The sequence below is a fragment of the Amblyomma maculatum genome, unplaced genomic scaffold (assembly GCF_055883805.1).
Source record: "Amblyomma maculatum isolate TAMU_Amacu unplaced genomic scaffold, ASM5588380v1 scaffold_13, whole genome shotgun sequence".
Taxonomy (NCBI): domain Eukaryota; kingdom Metazoa; phylum Arthropoda; class Arachnida; order Ixodida; family Ixodidae; genus Amblyomma; species Amblyomma maculatum.
In genome coordinates this window covers 21726164-21739967 of record NW_028146738.1, presented here as the reverse complement: position 1 = coordinate 21739967, position 13804 = coordinate 21726164, and the positions used below count along the sequence as shown (strand labels likewise).

The window sequence follows — 13804 nt, the reverse complement described above, 5'->3', positions numbered from 1 at the left end:
CATCAGCTCATCAGTTGCTACCATTGGCTCATCAGCCAATGGTAGCAAATTTTGATTTTGAGTTCATTTGTTTATTCATTTTAATTCTTGAAGACTCTTTCAGTTATTTCATTGTTTGTATTGCGTCATTTACTATTTTTGCGCGAGTGCATTAAAGGCTCTGCTCTCCAGCGTCGCCATCCGTTTGGCAGGTGGTAGTAGACATGGCCGTGCACTGATTGGTTGTCAAGTTTGTGACGTCACTATACCCCATGACAAGGCCGAGTTGGAAGGACCTGCCATCTCGGGTAGCTCATTTCATAGACTCCGAGTCGGACACGCTACACATTAGGCCACGCAGGCAGGCTCTTCGGCTGGGTTGATGATGATGAGTGGTTAAGGCGGGGCTTTATAATTATGGCTAGTGGCCTTGCAGATAATAACGCAGTTTACAACTATATGCTAAATGAGCGTATGCGGTATAGAGGCACAAAATAAGTGCTAAATGATTAAGCTATGAGCAGTGTACATGTATATACGCTCACGAAGGTCTGGAAGGAGATCCGCAACGAGAGCCATTAACACTATCGGGTCAGGACGTTAAAGAAGGAGTCTTAGTATCCCCTAGATTTTTCTAATAAGTGCCAGTCTTTATTTTCTATTTCATTGCATATAATCTTTTTTTTATGAAATTTGCTCGAAACGGTCGATGTGGGTACCCGGTACATTTTGATTTCGGTCATTGCTCGCTTGCTGCTGTGGTCTGATGTTGCAATTACGCTGAATTTGTGACAAATTGAACGGCAAATGAACAACGGGGCCTTCTTGTGACTATTTTTACAATTTGTTGGAAGACGTATCCTATAAAATGTGCTTAGCAGCACTGCGTAAGCCAAGCAACATCCGAACCCGGGTAGCAGAAAGCAAAGCAGACACTATATAGCTACCAGTTTGGCCTTATTCACATGTTACACTCAGTTACGGAATGAAAATGCAGAGGAAGCACCTTTCTGTACCTTCCACATATGTAAAAAAAATGTTCAACCGCTTCTAGGTAGAATAAATTCTGCGTGTGGGAGGATGATTGACGAGCAGAAAGTTGCAGAGGTCGTTTGGGAAGGACAACCAAAAATTTTGTTTACCTGAGCAATCGGCCCTAGGGAAAAAGTGAAGGCTTTGCGGATATTTCCCTTTATCTATAGCTAGAATGATTTATTTTAAAGATATTAAGCTTCTTTTAAAATCCAGAACCCTAACAACATTGCAAAAAGATTAGGGGGACGCTTAGGCTGCGCCTTTAAAACTATGAGGCGATTGCGTTAATATGGCTTCCCTTGTGGACCCTCGTTCGCGTACACGCACTTTGATACTCGCCTAATCATATATTCCTTAATTTATGCTGCTGTTATCTTACACATACTAATTAGCTTAAAGTCGTAATTATCACATTATGTGGAATGCCAACTGACAAACAAGATGGCAAAATAAATCCCTAAGCAAGCCGCATACGCGTGCTTGCGTACTTGGCCTAAATATGGTATATCCCAGGGCACCGGAGTGCTCGACTCCCATCTGAAAAATGAGTTATCCAGGTTGGGAGATATTCTCGAACGCATGTGGGGCGTACGGGTAAAGAAATTACCTAAATCCGTTTCTTTCTTATCCAAGGCTAGCCTATAGATGCTTCTGTTGAGACCACCGATTTATCCGCTCGCAACTAACTGCACGATGATTCTGCCTTCCGTGTCTTCTCTGGGATACACAACGGCGTTAATCAAAGGCCGCCTTGAAGCGTTCGATCTGCAACGTGATCCGGACGTGAGCAAACTGCATAGCGCGCGTGCATACCGAAGGGCGATAAAGCAGGCGCTGCGAGCACGTGCAGTAAGGCCGGCTTCGCGCGCATCCTCCTCCCGCTGCTTGCGCAACGGGAAGCGTCCACTTATCCGCCCACTGGACGAGCGAAGACGGACTGCGCTTATCGTAAGGTCGTCTTATCGCAGGCCGGACCAATCTCGGCCACTTGGGTGCGCGGCATTAGATTGACTGCCGAGGGCGGGCACGGCGCTTCGCGCCACCGGGCCGCCGCCGCCGCCGCATTCGGATCCCAGCGCCACGAATTGAGGCTGCCTGTCGAAGAGAGAGGTTCACTGACCCGCCTGCGGACTGAATGGGAGCAGCCCTGGACGTGCTGCCCATCCAACCCGAGGCCTCAACGCAGCAGAGCGCGAGGTGAGTCCGCACGTGCAATTTTCCCTGCTCGCTGCAGCTAGCTTCGGCATCGCGACGCTTCTGGGCACGGTCGCTGGCGTTGCTTCCCTGCCTGTCTAGAACGCGGCTGGAGCAAGTGTTTCTCGCACGAAGCGCTTGCTCGCGTCCGGTCGCTTTGTTCTTTCAAGCAAGCGCGATGCTTATAAGTTGCTACAGCTGCAGGCTGGTAGTAGGTATTGAACATTGCCAATGAGGTTTATTGACGGCTAACGTGCGCATTCATAGTGTCAACTGATGCCAGCTAAATTTCTAGCTGCTGCTACTGAGCCAGGGTGCTTTGATTCGTAACGCGAAGTTCAGGTTTTACAGTCTTCATAATATCTTCTTGGCAGTTCCTTTCTTTGTGCTGAACTTTACTGTCGTGTGTAACTGTATAATATGGCGTGCGCATAGCGAGTAATAGAAAGCCTTTCCAAGCATGCTTTCAAATGTTGAAGTTAAAAAAGGTAGCATTTTATGAAATTTTTAAGCTCTTAACCAACTTCTACAATTTTTCTTGGCTTGCATAATTCTGTAGGAATAAACTATACGCGTTTCTTTTTTATTTCCAGTAACGGAGTTGTGCTTGCACGCTAGTGTTTCTGTAGAGTTTCTCTGACAACTGTAGGCTTGTATGCAGGTGGAGAGGTATATGTAAATGCATTCAGAAGTCCAGGTTGATGGAGAGATGGAGGGGGTGAAGAGATAATGAGAACCGATGAATTGAATGAGATATTTGATTGTTGTCCTATGGTTTTGGTACGTCAATTTCAATATGTACTTATGTCTCTATGTATTAAAATTGGCGTGGTCGTGATTTATGCAGTGGATGATATATATATACATTTACGCCGGGGTGGCGCAGTGGTTCCGGCGCTCGACTACTGTTCCCAAGGATGCGGGATCGAATCGCGGCCTCGGCGGCCGTTTTTCGATGGAGGCGAAAAGCAAGGCGTCCGTGTGCTGTGCGATGTCAGTGCACGTTAAAGAACCCCAGGTGGTCGAAATTTTCCGGAGTCCTCCACTACGGCGTCTCTCATTGCCTGAGTCGCTTTGGGACGTTAAACGCCATAAACCAACCAACCAACCAACCAACCATATATATATATATATATATATATATATATATATATATATATATATATATATATATATATATATATAGAGAGAGAGAGAGAGAGAGAGAAGAGAGAGAGAGAGCAGATATTGAAGGCAAAATGAGGGGCTTCTCAAATTCATGCGTGTATATATATATATATATATATATATATATATATATATATATATATATATATATATATATATATATATAGTCACATTAGGCGGTGCAACGCATAAGGAAAGAAGAAGAACGCATACGCATAAGGAAAGAAGAAGAAGACTCGTGAGTTTTTGAGAGAAGACGACGTTCAACAGCGTCGACTGGTGCCTACAGAGAACGTCCGTTGGAAAGCCTTGTATTCGGTGTCCGCCCTCTGCTACAACTGAACTACCCCGTAACACCTTGGTGGAGGTGCGGGGTAGTCCCGACCTATTCATCGACTGCCTTACAGAGTTGCTCTTTCCGAACGCAGGATCATTCAGGAAGAAGTAGAGAAAATGTTGGCAAGCAACATTATTGAGCCGTCGAGCAGCCCCTGGGCGTCTCCGGTAGTACTCGTCAAAAAGAAAGAGAACAGCTGGAGGTTTTGCGTTGATTATCGACACCTAAACAAGATAACAAAGAAAGACGTGTACCCTCTTCCAAGGATCGATGACGCTCTCGACTGCCTGCATGGTGCTAACTACTTCTCCTCCATCGATCTCCGTTCTGGATATTGGCAGATCTCTGTTGACGAAAGAGATCGTGAAAAGACGGCTTTTGTCACTCCGGATGGCCTCTACCAATTCAAGGTGATGCCTTTCGGCTTATGTAATGCCCCTGCGACATTCGAGCGTATGATGGACTCCCTATTACGCGGGCTCAAATGGACCACATGTCTGTGCTACCTCGATGACGTCATCGTATTTTTATCAACCTTTGAAGGCCACCTCCATCGTGTTTCGGCTATTCTTGGCGTCTTCCGACGAGCTGGCCTTCAGTTGAACTCCAAGAAGTGTACCTTTGGTCGCCGGGAACTCAAAGTCCTAGGACATTTAGTCAACACCCATGGCATCCAGCCGGATCCCGACAAAATTCGCGCTGTAAGGGATTTCCCTAAACCGAAATCTAGCAGCGACGTGCGTAGCTTCCTCGGACTTTGCTCATATTTCCGGCGATTTGTACCAAACTTCGCAGAAATAGCCCGTCCGCTCACGCAGCTTCTGAAAAAAGAGGTCTCCTTTACCTGGGGCCACGAACAATCGGCCGCCTTCGTCGCTCTTATTGCCCACCTCACCGGTCCGCCAGTGTTGGCTCACTTCAATCCGTCAGCGCCCACAGAAGTACGCACCGACGCAAGTGGTCATGGAATTGGTGCCGTTCTCGCACAACGTCAGCTCGGGTTACCCCGCGTCATCGCCTATGCCAGCCGACTCCTCTCTGCGGCCGAACAAAATTATTCCATCACCGAACGTGAGTGCTTAGCCCTAGTTTGGGCCATTACAAAGTTCCGCCCTTACTTGTATGGGCGGCCATTCACAGTAGTCACTGACCACCACGCACTGTGTTGGCTTTCTACACTCAAAGACCCTACTGGCCGCCTTGGACGTTGGGCCTTGCGCCTTCAGGAGTACAATTTTTCAGTAGTTTATAAGTCTGGCCAGTTGCATCGAGACGCCGATTGCCTGTCCCGTCATCCAGTCGACCCGCCAAGCCAACCTGAATGTGACAATGACGCTTGCGTGCTCTCTATTTCTGATCTCTCCAACATTCGCCATGAGCAACGCCAGGACCCTCAGCTTCGCGAAATTATCAATCGCCTCAGCGCCGATCGCGATGACCCTTCCCTTCGTTTGTTTGTGCTCCACGACGGCACCTTATACCGGTACAATATGCGCATCACCTTCTACTAGTAGTCCCTCAGCACCTACGCTCAGCCGTCCTTCAACAGTTCACGACGTTCCTACAGCTGGTCATTTAGGCGTCTCTCGCACATACGACAGTGTACGTCGTCGGTTCTTCTGGCCAGGCCTATATCGCGCAGTCCGCCGTTACGTAGCTGCTTGTGACCGCTGTCAACGCCGGAAAAAGCCCACTATTACCAGCTGGACTTCTGCAGCCAATCGACATCCCCATAGACCCATTTTCTCGAGTGGGTCTGGATCTTCTAGGGCCTTTTCCACTGTCCGCATCGGGGAACAAATGGATTGCGGTGGCCACTGATTACACCACACGCTACGCGGTCACACGAGCAATACCAACCAGTTGTGCAACTGATGTCGCTGCTTTCCTCCTCAACGACGTTATACTCGTCCATGGAGCTCCCGGCCAACTGCTCACCGACCGTGGCCGTTGCTTTCTGGCTCGTATAGTCGACGAGATCCTACGGCTCTGCAACGTTCGTCATTCTTTCACGACTGCCTACCATCCACAGACGAACGGGCTTACCGAACGCCTTAACTGGACACTGACTGACATGTTGTCTATGTACGTTTCTGATGACCACCGCGACTGGGACATAACGCTGCCATTTGTGACATTCGCTTAGAATTCGTCGCGTCACGACACTACCTGCTACTCCCCCTTCTATATTTTATACGGCCGTGAACCTCTGCTTCCTTTTGACAGCCTGCTCCCGTCTGTCACCACTGCCAGCTCATATGCTCGTGACGCCATAGCCCGGGCTGATGCTGCTCGCGTTGTTGCTCGCAACCGACTCGCAGCCTCTCAGCACTCCCAGAAACGTCGCTATGATTCCTGTCATCGCAACACCGAGTATTCTTGCGACTCTCTCGTGCTGCTCTGGACTCCAGCTCGCCGCGTTGGCCTCTCGGAAAAACTTTTGCCCCGGTATACATGACCCTACCGTGTTTTACGACAAGTGACACCAGTGACATACGAAATTGCGCCCTTGCATCCCGTCCGCCATGCCTCTATACCACGCACCGAGACGGTCCATGTTGCACGCCTAAAACCGTACTACATGGACCCTGGTTTGGACGCTAGTACGCACCGGGACGGTGCTTTTCAGCCGCCGGGGTAGTGTCACATTAGGCGGTGCAACGCATAAGGAAAGAAGAAGAAGACTTGTGAGTTTTTGAGAGAAGACGACGTTCAACAGCGTCGGCTGGTGCCTACAGAGAACGTCCGTTGGAAAGCCTTGTCTTCGGTGTCCGCCCTCTGCTACAAGCTGAACTACCCCGTAACAATATATATATATATATATATATATATATATATATATATATATATATATATATATATATATATATATATATATATATATATATATATATATATATATATATATATATATATATACACATTAAATATCTCTCCTTAGTCCGGTTTCCTGAGAGAAACCGGACCAAGGACAGCTTTTGGCGCCCGTGTCCATAATGCTCTTCTTTAATGTTTAAAATATTTTCATCTAAAGGAACTGGCACAACCGTAGCTCTTTGTTTGCTTTGTTTGACACCCGGATGTTAAACTGGCCTTTTTGTTTGGTTATAGTTTTGTGATTTCGTTTTAATGCCGCTTGCACACTCTTCTTTTGTCGGTAAAACATACTAGAGTGAACTGAAAGTGTGCTAAGAGGGTGAATAAATAATTCTTCGGCTGTAATCACTGATAAGGGTATCCTTACTTTTAATGTTAAGACTTTTGATGCACTATCCTTGGCTTTCCTCATAACTGTACCTATGCTTTTCAACAAGTTCTAGAGCTCTCATGCTTTCACGGGCTTCATTCAAGTGTTCTTGGTTGGAAATCAGGGCATTCTCAAGCGATCGAAATCTCCTTCTGCGTAGCTTTTGGTTCCACTGTATAGGAAACAAACAATGAAACAAAGAATACGCGTGTCGCGAAGTTTTGCGCTGTATCGGGCGGATGGATAACAAATTTCACTGGAGTCCACAACATGAAGGCGACCCATTGCGTTCTCGTGGTGCAGTACGCCCAACATTTTTACACCTTTTTTTGGTGTAAAAGGGTGCTCGAGTGTCCCCCGGTTAATACTCTCATTACTCTTACTCTCATTGCTCTCGCTAGTCATTGCTTCTTTGCTGTTCCGAAAATTCTTTGTTTGTTGCGTTTAAAACTTCCTAGTAAACATTCCAGACACACATGATATTAGAAAACTGCAAAACTCAGCTTTTATGTTTCACGCACAAAATTTATTTTTGTTTATGTTAGCCTTCGTGCACAGGATTCATGCTCTTTTATTCTTCAACAGCTTTTCATAAGGCATCCCACAAACTGCTATTACTTGAATTCCATCAGTGGCCGCCTACTATAATGAGTTGAACGCTTCCTTACTAGCGGCCAAAAGTTTGTATCATATAATAATTGCAAGGCATCTTTTCTTATGGTAGTATCTTAGTATCCAGTGTTCCACAAGGCTCCGTGTTAAGCCATGCATTATCTCTAATAGACGCTAATAATTTACCTTATTGCTTGTCATCGTTCATTCATTTATTTGCCGATGACTGCGTTGCGTTACGAGTTTAACAATGAGACTGACAAGCGAACTCTTCATACTTAGACAACATTTCCGCGCGTATGGCAGCTCCCCAATTATTTTTACTAAATAAAAAGCAATGTTAATTGTTAGACCGCTATTATAGGTCCTTCTTACTACTACAATGTTCTGCCCGCCGGGGTGGCGCAGTGGTTGCGGCGCTCGACTACTGTTCCCAAGGATGCGGGATCGAATCCCAGCCTCGGCGGCCGCTTTTCGAAGGAGGCGAAAAGCAAGGCGCCCGTGTGCTGTGCGATGTCAGTGCACGTTAAAGAACCCCAGGTGGTCGAAATTTCCGGAGCCCTCCACTACGGCGTCTCTCATAGCCCGAGTCGCTTTGTGACGTTAAACCCCACAAACCAACCCAACCCACCTAAAATGTTCTATACTACAAACTCTAACCTCTTATAACAGTCGTATCAGCTAAATGTAACCAAGAGAAAAGATCCTAGGCCTAGTGAAATCAACTGAGGGCCGTTAAGAGCCGCGTGGCCTAGTCTCCATTTGTTTTTGGTTTTTAAAAGTTAATTAACCAGTTAAAGGCAGTCAGCTGGCTCTTTGTATACCGGTCTCAGGAACAAAGTGTAAATTCAGAAGGTGTAGATCGTTTTGAAAAAAAAAAAAAACAACAACTTATTGCAACATTTGCCCCAAGGTACGATTTACGTAGCTTTATTTATTGGTCATCAACGAAAGCGACCTCGATACCAGCTGCTTGCTTATCTCTCTCTCCCTGTGCACATCGGGGAGAGTGCTGTAGAGTAAAGCGGATTACGTTCTCTGAGTCGCAACTTTGGAAACGAAAGCAGCACCACTGTGGCATGGGAGCTTTATTATTATTATTGTTATTATTATTTTTGCGCCTGTTATCTTTTAAGCAAAACAAAAACTGTTTCAGTACGCGATACTCTGGGGTAATTTATTTAGATTTATTTATTTATTTGTTTGCTTACAAAAAAGAATGAAGAAAACTTTGGCTATTTCGCGAAAGTGGTGTTGCACAGGTGTTTACCTGTTGTCAGCTAGCTTTGCGTAGGGGGCTAAAATGAGACGCATTAGTGCCCAATTAATTAAATATCTGCTTTCGTTGATTGGCTGCACGACAGCAGCGCCATACTGCGGTACTTGCCAGTGCCTCGGTGCCGACGCTTACGTCGGAGACGGTTTCGCTCTAAATGGCAACACGAAGGGTCAATGTCATAGATAATTGTCCAGATTACAGTTCAAGTCATGACCGACTCTAGTCATGGCTACGACGTATAGGCACAGAGTCATGGCTATGCTATGCTTTGCTGTTATAGCATTGCTATTCAGAAGCCGGGTTCTATAGCACGGGCATGGCTCCACAAGAGAAGATTTTGCTCGGTTTAATAGCATCCTAAAGAGTGCTCTTGCCCTAATAGCTACAGCGCCCTTACGAGCGTTAGTGGGGGGGGGGGGGGGGGGGGGGGGGATAGAATTAAACAAATGAAAGACAGATGACAACACAAGGTCAGTTGCGAATCTACGTCCAAATCGGCTTTTTTTCTTTAGACGCGTTGCAACTTCTGCATTGTACTTGGAATAAAAAAGTTTGCCAATTATTAGTTTTTAATGAATTAACCTTGAAGAACCAAAAATACTCCAGACTATATCACGCCACTCTCAATGGCCGTTACTTGGTTTCAGAAGGGTTGGACCATTCTGTCTCTAAAAAAAAAGAAAAGCTTAGGTATCTTTAGTTGCATGGGGGCTCATAACTTAGGATTTAGCACATAGCCTATTCACTTTTTACTTCATAAGAAATAAGGCTAATCGCGCATTTTCCGTCTTGCATAAAAGTGCTTTTCTAAAAGACATAATTCAGCTCCAGACTAGAGTAAACAGTCTCAGTTTTGGACTAAAATCAAGCTGCTTAAAATAAGAAGCTCTGAGTGGCTAAAAATAATGCTGAACATATTTTTCATTTTCTTTTGTAACAACAATGATACTTTCAGCATAACGTTGACTAAATCTAAAATAAATAGATTTGCCTAGCCTAGATGCCTGGCAGGATCTTTCGACTTTGTCTCTTTAATAAAAATTCTAGTTTCTTCTCTTTAAGAAACGAAATCATATCATTGACAGTTCACGTATGTTTTCGGCGTAAGCTTCATTACGATGCTGCGGTCGCGAATTTCTGCACTACTACCCGCCGAGAGCTCATTGCTTCTTTCCGATGTGACCGCTCGGCGGGTGCCCTCCAGCTGTTTCGCCTACTCGCCTCCAGGAGCGGCGGCCCTGCAGGCGGCGTGGAGAGGCGGTAGCCCCAAGCCAAAGCATGCGAGCGGCCACCGCCCTGGCCCTGCTGTGGGCGACGTGCGCGGCGGCGCTGGGCGTCGAGCGCGAGCGCCAGCAGGCGTCGGCTCTGCGCGAGCGGCTCGAACGCCAGGCCTGGTCCCGGTGCAGCAGCAGTGCAGGATCGGCGGCTCGGGTCCCCGCGGGTCTGGCACCCGTGGCCGATGCCCCACCGCGCATCACCGGCGAGCGCCAGACGCGACAGGCTGAGCCGAGCCCGGAAGCGAACCGGGCCGCGTACCTGGTTGCGGCAACGGGTACCCTGATGGCGGCTGACGGTGCCGAGGCCGGCCGCCTGCCGTGGCGGCACTTCAGCGTGGCGCTGTGGACACGGCCAGAAGGCGGCCAGCACCGGGAAGCCGTCATCCTCGGTGAGATCATCGATCGGGACGGGCCACTTCGGAAGGGCCAGTCGCGAGCTAAATTCTTTTGCCGTCATTGCTCATTCCGTGCCTATAAGATAATAGAGAGATTTAGCTTACCGTGATCCGCGATCCGCTACCGTTATCCGCCACCGCGCGTTCCACTGCGCCACGGCCGGTCTCGAGGGAGAGAGCGCGCGCTCTTTCTTACGGCCTTCTCAGTCGCCGCGGGAACAATGGCAACTTTTCTCCTTGAGTTACGCTCTCCGCCACCGCAAAGGGCGCGACCTGCTCACTGTTCGCTCCGCGTCTGCTTCAGCGGCGGCGGGTGGCTTTTGCCTGGTTTCGCGCTGTCGCTCGCGAGTTTCGTGGTGAGTGCAGCCCCGAAATTAAAGAGCACAGAAGGTAGATGCTGCAGCGGCATGTCGTCAACGTACCAAACGTGAACGGATATAAAAAACACTGTCGTTCAGCAAACGTTCGACAAGCATGGTATACATTGCGGCACGGTAGCTACTTTTGTCCATTTTAATCCGAATTTTCCCCAAGCCTGTACAAAAATAGGAACAAAAAGAAAACTGAATGAGCAGTGATCACATCAAAGCTTCTTCAAGGCTAACATGACAGCAACTCGTCTGCAACAGCAAAACCGTCTTTCAGCGCTAGATGCGAAATCATTCATGTAGCACCGAAGATGAAAATAATTTCATAAAAATGCAATGTAAATTTTAAAATGTTTGCATGATATAAATTATTAGTATAACAGTTAAAGTAAACGTTGTAGTTTGAGTTTTAAATGTTATTACAATTCATATATTACGCAAGGTGTGGTATTATAAACATTCTTTTAATTTTTGGAAATAAACATTGTTATAATGAAATTTTTACATGACATTATGCATATTATGGAAACAAAAAATGGTTTGATATTCATGACACCACTAGTGCTCGAAGTAGTAAAAAGAGGCCAATAAATGATGAAGGTGATACTCGATGCAGTGATATACAAATGAGTTCACCTGCTATATCGAAAGTATGCAAGAAACTTTTAAAGCGTTAAAGAAGGACACTCTCACTGAAGACTCATTTCAAACCTTATATAGAGACCCATTGAGGCTCTCTTCGGGAAAGTAAGGTTAATGTGCGGAAGGGAATGACATATGCTAGATGCGAGGGCCGTAACAACTAGCGGCACATGAATATACATTGTCAAGACGGACGTTTCATCTGAGAGCAAAATCAGGGCACTGAACGAAGTGATGGAATCTCCTACCATCCCATTTCCCACTTTCACATATTCCTGTTCACTTTACGTCGCTGGATATATCGTTTAGTTAATCAACTTCGGGTGTGACGCTTGCGATATTCTTCTTGAAACTAGTGAAAGAAGCAGCCCCATGTAGTACGCTCTTCTACGAGGACAATGTTCTAATGGGCTGCATTATCCGAAACCAGAGCTTGTTGCCCTATTGGACAAGCCTTTTTTCTTTTTTTGAAAAAGCTGCCGAGCACCTACTACACACAAATGTTCTCGAAGTACTGAAGATCCTGATTCTGTCAGTATTTCAGAACTCAACACTGAGTTGTCCGAAAGGAATTGACAACAGCTATGTTATCAGGTCCGATTCTTTGATATTTGAAAATTTCTCAGAATTCTTCTTCTCAATTAATTATACCAGGAAAGTGACAGAGAAGACCAAGGGGCCAACTCCTTATGTGCACAAGCCGTGCAGGAAGATTTTGAGCTCGAATTTTCTAGACGCAGGTCGCATTTTGATGAATTTATGAATATATAGTGCAATGTGTAACTTTGAAGGATAATTTTTTTTATTGTTTGCCGCTCTTTTCGATTCTGCTTAACTGTTTATGCTCATTTTCTTGATTAAAAGTAGTCGCGAGACTACATATACATCTTCGGTGCTTCAACGGACTGATATGTTTTGAACGAATCTAGAACAGCCTACTCCACTAGACAAGTGAAATTTTTATTATATGAGTAAATATTTGTTTTTTACTCTGAATCTGAGACGCGCCATGAATTTTTGCCGGTGCCTCTTCTGATTAAACGAAAACGGTAGCGGTTGACAGAATCTCCACCCAACAGTTCACCATGCACTCACGTCAGGTCGCGCTACGCCTGCTTAAAACATTCAGAGGCAGATTGCATAGCCTGGTAAATTTATTTTTGTATAAAACTTAGGGGTAAAAAATGTTGAAGTGTACCCGAAGCTTCATTCGACCGTGCACGGCCGCACTGACGAAGGAGCGTGCGCGTGAGCGGATTGTTGACTGTATTTTGTTCCTCGTACACGATAAATGTTCGATGTTGATGACGGACTTTGTATAAACCGTAAGGGGCGAAATGTCAGGACCTGCCGGTTGCAACTGACGCGGGCGAAGCTAAAAGCGAGCGCTCGTTTCCCTTGCGCGTGAACGGCTGTAGCGGGGGAGCAGCAGTGGGGCGGTGGCGACCCCACCGAGGCGCGGCGGGCGGTGGAAACAGACCCCATTGGAGAGGCCGTAAGAGAAGAGAAGCGCTCTCTCCCTCGAGACCGGCCGTGACTGCGCATGCCCAGATCACCTTGACGCCGATAGATGGCGCCACATACTTGATGTCGGCACATAGACCTACCGCGTCGGGACCAATCAGCATGTGCGCCCCGCCCACTCGCGGTTGAGGGCCACGGTGGCGGATCGCGGTAAGCTAAATCTCTCTAATGTATTGTGATCGAATACCATAATCTGCTCAGGAAACACGGGTAAAAAAACCATCTGGCAAACTAAAAAAATTGGAGGGCATCTTAGATGTTTCTAAAGAGGAGAATGGCGAAAGCACCTTCCTCTCCTATAATTTGTTCCTCTTCGTTTGTCTCTTATCGGCGTTCGTTGCAATGCTACATATAATTATAATTGGTTTACAGGAAGGCTGTGGCTAAAGGTACGTCGGACGGACCCGATCAATGGTCTTAAAGGTACGTCCGACGGACCCGGTGCGTTTTTCTTCGGGATCCGTCCGACGGATCCGGGAAATATTTTTCAGAGGTACGGCGGACGGACCCGATCGGTAGGGTTCTTCCGACGGACCCAACGCATTTTTCTCCGATATGGGCCTTGGGATCCGTCGGGAAAGCCGGACTCAGATGTGGTTGTAGCAACAACATGGTAGCCATATGTAGCCAAATCGAAGTTGGTATGAGGTGTACGTGCGAGGTGTAAGAAGTATGTACTACATACTGCATGCGTGAAATGTGAAATTACAAAGAATAGTACAGTGGCAAGAATAGTGCCTAGAATGGG

At 46.7% G+C, this 13804-nt stretch overlaps 1 protein-coding gene across 2 annotated transcripts in view; it reads left to right on the top strand.

Annotated features, from left to right (window-relative positions):
• Positions 1–2033: 2033 nt before the first annotated feature.
• Positions 2034–13804, top strand: part of LOC146172335 (pappalysin-1-like) — a 46422-nt gene continuing 34651 nt past the window's right edge. For both annotated transcript variants that reach the window (XM_084585730.1, XM_084585731.1), the window contains exons 1-2: positions 2034–2211; positions 10078–10516. In XM_084585730.1, coding sequence (XP_084441856.1) covers positions 10129–10516 — 388 coding nt within the window. In that variant the 5' untranslated portion in view covers positions 2034–2211; positions 10078–10128. The remainder of the gene's footprint in view (positions 2212–10077; positions 10517–13804) is intronic.